The sequence below is a fragment of the Mangifera indica genome, chromosome 18 (assembly GCF_011075055.1).
Source record: "Mangifera indica cultivar Alphonso chromosome 18, CATAS_Mindica_2.1, whole genome shotgun sequence".
Taxonomy (NCBI): Eukaryota; Viridiplantae; Streptophyta; class Magnoliopsida; order Sapindales; family Anacardiaceae; genus Mangifera; species Mangifera indica.
This window is the reverse complement of record NC_058154.1, coordinates 1,522,177-1,528,176: the sequence shown is the minus strand read 5'-3', so window position 1 is coordinate 1,528,176 and position 6,000 is coordinate 1,522,177. Positions and strand designations below refer to the sequence as shown.

The window sequence follows — 6,000 nt, the reverse complement described above, 5'->3', positions numbered from 1 at the left end:
TGGCAACAATAGAGATCTTATAATTCCGTGATAAGATACATGCAGATGCCAATGTTTGACCATGCTGTTGACCAAAAACTTAAGCGGAGGCGTTGACTGCAAAAATATACAAACCTAATTACCCAAACTCCATTTTCTCTAAAATACAAATCATTTGGGAAAAAGAAAAACCAGTCTCAGGCAAAGGAGGTGATAACTCGAGCAACTAAAGCTTTAATTCAGGATTACAAGAATTCAATTAGTGGTATTTGTGGCAGCTTCCATCATCTAAGCACCGTTCATTGCCGTATCAACATGGACTCCATTTCCATCTTCCATAATCTTGCCATTGATCTGTGTTCTTGGCCTCTGATGAGATAATAAGCATTGTAAGTGCACAAGTTTTAATCAAATTGAACCTGTATGAGACGAAACCATAGAGAATGGTAAAATTCTTATACCCAATCTGAGGGATCAGAGTTCCCATTCAAGAGCTTGTGGTTTTCCTCTTTAGTTCTACCATCTTTGTCTTTGGTGCTCAGGGGCAGTAACAGAGGGGAAATTCCACTGGTACGATCAGGCAGTTCTGCAGCAACAAAAGAAAGCATTGCTTTAGTTCAATGATGCAACCCCGCAACCATTCATCCCGACCAAGGAAAAGAGATGAACAATGTAGAATATTTTTTAAACTAAGAATGCATACCAGGCAATTTCTTGTCTATAAAGAACACCACTAAATTAACAGTATACCTGCAGAAGAATCATATTGTTCAAATAAAGTGCAAAACTGCACAGAAATAATTAAAAACGAATGTGAAAAAACTATAACATTTGTACCATGCAACAACAACATCAACTGTGTAATGTTTGCGGGATGCTACAATCAAAAAGCTCTGAACAATAGCAAGCAACCAAGCAATCTGCTTAATAAATCTGCAATTTTGGATTAAAATAACAAAAGAGCAGTTACAAATATGCATTAAGAAGCCAAAAAAAAAAGAGGCCATAATACAGTTAAATTCAAGTTGAACCTAAATTGACCAAAAAGCAGCCCATTTATCATAGTGGCAAGTAATTCCCAGACAAAATCCAGAGAGTTATGGTGAACTGATCAACAAATTCTTTTTACAATTAGAGATGCATTCAATGCTGTCATAATTGCCACAAATTATTAAGACAATGCACAAGCTACTTAGAACTTCTAATAAGACTCGAGTTCCATGGGAAAAAAGTCAATTTAGAAAATACTCGTCAAGATTTTGATGGAGGGAAGTGGAATGAACCAAAATATACCTTCGAGTGCCATATTTCTGATAAGTGAGCACAAAGACTAAAGTAAAGATCATGTGTGATGAAAAAATCAAATCCCCACAACCATATATTACGCCCCGCGGAACTGCATATTTGACAAAGCAAATGAGCAAAAATTATTTAAACCAATGAAACAAAGAATTTGAAGAAAAAGTACATACAATTAATTAAGAGAACTTCGAGTACACTCTGGGGTCGTGGCAACCTGGCAAGTTTAGAGCCCTGCAAACATAGGAAGGGGTCAGTACATGCAACTTATTTTTCAACAGATCAAATTGATTAAATTTTCAAAGATACAGCCAACCCTCAACTTGAAAAAAAGAACATATAATACTGTTTCAAACCTAAAGAAGTCAAACCAAATGTAACTACCATATAAAGTTGATAACAAAATGACAGTGATGTATTAAAAAAAGACTTCACCTCATGGCAATGATAGTTTGGACCCGGAAGCTGGGTAGAATAGAATGACATAATCCGGAGAATTTGAGAAAGCTGCAATTAAAAGCAAAGCATATAACAACTGTCAGAAAAACATAAAGGAGCAGGTTCCACAAGAAACTAAACCCAAGACCAGAGCAGAAACTATAAACAAATTTAAAACTGCCTCTATATGTATACAACAGAAACAGTTAACAATTTAAGCTAACCAATCCATCAAATTCATGAAAAATAGTGGAAACGATTTGGCATTGAGATTGAGTTAGAAAGGGTAGGTTTAACACTACTTTACCAACATATCCAGCCCACTCTTAAACATAAACTCATTAAACAAAGGGTTGAAAGCTTCAAACCAACCATAACCTATTCAACTGCTTCTCTACAGAACACATAGGAAACTTCAGAAACCAATTGAAGTTAAGAGATGGATATGGGACGGAGAAAAATCAAACATAATCCAGAAAAAAAAAAAAAACATTTCAGATGTTTCTATAATCAGCAGCAACTGACATATGATGTATTAATCACTTACAACTAAAAATGCTAGAACCCTGCACCATAATAGGACCGTGTAAATCTTTTTGCTCTTTAAGATGAATGGATGGAAGCTCCACTGCAATCAAGTAAACCATATGTTAGATAAAAGTAAATGAGAGATGTGAACTAATTTGAGAAGTACTTTTGAAACAAAATCTACATGTAAGACAAATTCACAAAACCGTAGATAAGAAGCAACATAATTTAAATTAAGTCCAGATATCTACAGTGCAAATCCATTAGCAGACCGAAGTAGATCAGAATCAATTCAATAGGTGAATGCATGAGCCTTCTCTTAATTCGAATATCAGTCATTTAAAGGGAAACCTGTGGTTTTAAAACACCGTGTACAGATCACTCTATGCCTGATTAGCAAACATGATGAAAAGAAAGAGAGAAAGATTTAATCAAAGAAAGGAGCTCCCCATTGCAGTCATAAAAAGTTATATATACAGAGGAAATTTCTACAGCAAATATTTGATAGTTTAATGAAGCTCAAAATCCATCCTCCTTCATCATCTATTTGTGCCAAAAATCTTATACCAATTTAAACACCTATACCACCACTGCAGTTCACTTCATTTTCAGCAGCATACTGAAGTCCTTACATTGATGGATTAAGAATCAATTCTGCACCAAATTTCATTTGTATAGGCAGCAGAAAATTCCAATGAACACTAGCTACAACTTATTCTGATAAAAGGAATTGACAATATCAACGGTACAGATAAAAGCAAACCAGACAAGAGAAGAATACAGAAACAAACTTACCAAGATGAATGACAAAAAGATGAATGTGAATAGAGTCTCACTGATGTAGGCTTTATCTTGCCCAAGCTCCTAAATTTACACCAGGATTCAATATAAGAAAGCATTTCCAACTAGATATAGCAAATACATGCAGACAAGCAAGCATCAAAATAACAAAATGTTATAGTACTCACAGGGAGAAGAATGAATCCAAGATCCTGTAAAGTTGGCCCTGGACGATGTATATAATGAACTCCTCTTGCAGCAAGACCATGTATGTACTGTAGACAAACGAAAATGATCAAATATTAATCAAAATTGCATAATAAATATAAATATGAAAAAATCATGAATAATAAGAAAAGATGGAACACATACAATTAAAACTAAACCAGGAAAATTTATTATAAAAGAAAGCCGCAAACTTTTGCAGAGTGAAAAATGACACTCACTTAAGACAAAATTTTAGTACAAGTGAAATAAATTTATCTTATGCTAAAAGCATACGTCTCCTCCCTAAAGTTAAAGAAATGTAACAAACAGTGATTATAACCCTTTAACAGATCTTACACTTGTCTCATCAATACATGAACCACCAAAACTAATAAATAATAAATGATAATTCATATAATACAATACCACATACAGTATCATACCTGAAAAACTAGTCCGGCGAGCAAGTACTTCCAGTTCTCGATAAGAAGGTTGATTTCCGTGGTCGTTTCTGCACAAATTCTCTTCCATAGCTTCATAACACACCAAAAAAGCCAAATTATTTCAATTAAATCCACAAAATCTATGAAACAATACCTAAAATTGCTGTGAATGATCAGAGAATAAAACCTTTGAAGCTTCGCGACCAATGTAAGGCGTCATCTTCTTCTCTTTCGTGTAGCAACAACTTCCATAGTACTTCACAACGCAACAGTTAGGTCCAACATCATAAAACGCACAGAAATTTATTTCAAATTCCCCAGCTCCTTTAAAATAACCTAAAATTTAATTCGAAAATCTATCGACCTATCGACCGAATCAACCAACGATTATCAACCGATGAAAACGTGATCTAGAGACGAGATCAAGAAATTAAAATTAAAAAAAAAAATTGTAACAAAAGCTAAGTTAAAACACACACACACAAAGGAAGGCTTTTTTTGAAAGGGTGAAGACTTGGATTGAATGCCGCGATAATTAGGTATAAATCGTCGGATAAGAATCGCGCTCAGATTCTCTCTATCTCAGCGTTTCTTCTCTTGCTTTTGAGTTTTGTCTGCTATAAAAAACGCGAGTTCAACACGGAGAACAGTTGAGAAAAAGAAGAGGCTTTTTAACTCGTAATTTTCAAAAAATAAAAGAAAAAAGAAAATTCCCACTAACTGTAACTGATGTCCTCAATGCCACGCTGTATAAATTAGATTTAATAATTATTTAAATTTACTAAAGGTTGAAAAAAACAGATATTCTCTTTCTCGAATTTATTTATTTATTTATTAATCCGACGGAGAAAGAGAGGAGAGGTAAACGGTAAATATTCCCTCCGGCCTTGGCCTGCTTGGTAAATTGATTTACGGTGAGGAGGTGAAAACGGTTATAATATTTTAGTGAAATGACGAAAATGGCCTTGGCGGTAGTTGGATAGTCACGGGCGTCTTGGATCGCGGGAGGGGACTGAAGTCTGAAATTAAAATCCCTCGTCAGATTTTCAAAATTGAAAGTTTGAAAATTGAAAAAGGAAACCGGAAGGCAATCTTTAGGAATCTGGAAGATGAAAGATTATTGTGGGGACATGCCACGTGGGAGTAATTTGTTTAATTAATTTAATTACTCACATTAATCTGGTTTTGTGGTGTAATTTTTTTCATGTGCCTGCACTTCACATTAGCAAATTTATATTGTGAATTATCGTGAAGCTTATGCAAGAATGTTTGACTGGAGCTTAATTAAAACATGTTAAAATAAATCCTGCTGACTAATAATTTTAAAAAATAAAAATGGTCCACTTTGATCTGTCATACTACCATTATTTGAATGGCCGAAAGAGTCATTCGGGCCCAAGGCTTCTTGAAATTTTAAAATAATATTCATTAAATATTAAAAATTCAAATTTTTATTTATAAATTATTAAATTTAATATAATTAATTAATTTAATGCGTAAAATTATTATTTGACTACTAATATATTTTTATCTTATTTTCTCATGTTAAATTTTAAAAATTATATTTTTTTCTAGTTAGATTTAAGATTCTTCGATATGCAATTTCTCCTCTGGCAGCCACAATGAGGCTTCTTCGGAAGCATTCAAATCAAGGTGTCACGAAGCTTCTTCGAAACCCAAATTTTCTCTTTGAAAATTCTAATGTTTTATCAGTTTTACTAATCTCAGATATCCTTAAAACCGTATTTTATAAATATTAATATTCATTATCAATAAAACCAAATTAAATAACACGTAAGTGCGAAAAATAAATTCCTATCCATTGAAATTCTTGTATTTGTTTGCTAAGTTTTCTCCTTGACATTACTTCCTATTTAAAATTCTAGATCATGTAGAACATATTCTAATGGATTTTGCATATAAATAGAATATTTTCTTTGTAAATGACTACACTACCTATTTATATTCTTCCATGAGAATATGCTAAAATACAAGAAAACATACATTTGATTCTATGAAAAATATTTAACAATATCTAGAAAGTATCAACAAAAGAAAATTCCCCCGCCCTTGCTTTTATCAATATAAGAAACAATAAAATTATGTTTATTTATCTTAAAAAATAATTTGAGCGGTAAAAAAAAAAATTTTATATATAAAAAAATATAAATTTAAGTTTATTAAGATTAAACTTTTGATTTGACGTAGTTTACAAAATCTTGAGTGTAGTTGGTTCTATCCCATAAAGCCGAAAGTAAAGGTGATGTTTAGGGTGGCCGGGCCTAGACTTCAGGAGGGAAATGGTACCAAAAAACGTTGTCAAACC

General features: G+C 33.0%; 1 protein-coding gene across 2 annotated transcripts; it reads right to left on the bottom strand.

Annotated features, from left to right (window-relative positions):
* LOC123202414 (phosphatidylinositol:ceramide inositolphosphotransferase 1-like) lies at window positions 1-4,334 on the bottom strand. 2 transcript variants are annotated; one of them, XM_044618349.1, is made up of 12 exons: window positions 3,862-4,332; window positions 3,675-3,764; window positions 3,213-3,299; window positions 3,040-3,108; window positions 2,264-2,344; window positions 1,714-1,785; window positions 1,452-1,512; window positions 1,273-1,375; window positions 817-912; window positions 683-729; window positions 441-565; window positions 1-348 (listed from the first exon to the last, which is right to left on the bottom strand). In XM_044618349.1, exons 1-12 carry the CDS (start codon window positions 3,892-3,894, stop codon window positions 268-270), a joined length of 945 nt encoding a protein of 314 aa, XP_044474284.1. In that variant the 5' UTR covers window positions 3,895-4,332; the 3' UTR covers window positions 1-267. The 2 variants fall into 2 exon arrangements, with proteins under 2 accessions (XP_044474284.1, XP_044474285.1); XM_044618350.1 differs by lacking the exon at window positions 3,040-3,108 and having other exon boundaries at window positions 3,862-4,334.
* Between the last annotated feature and the right edge of the window lie 1,666 nt (window positions 4,335-6,000).

What these genes read in the sequence shown, in the direction of transcription:
- LOC123202414 (XM_044618349.1), bottom strand. Translation starts at nt 3,894, where the DNA reads ATGACGCCTTACATTGGTCGCGAAGCTTCAAAG. An exon ending in TTGGTCGCGAAGCTTCAAAG is followed by an intron (nt 3,765 to 3,861) that starts GTTTTATTCTCT and finishes TGTGTTATGAAG; the next exon opens with CTATGGAAGAGAATTTGTGC. An exon ending in TTGGATTCATTCTTCTCCCT is followed by an intron (nt 3,109 to 3,212) that starts GTGAGTACTATA and finishes GTGTAAATTTAG; the next exon opens with GAGCTTGGGCAAGATAAAGC.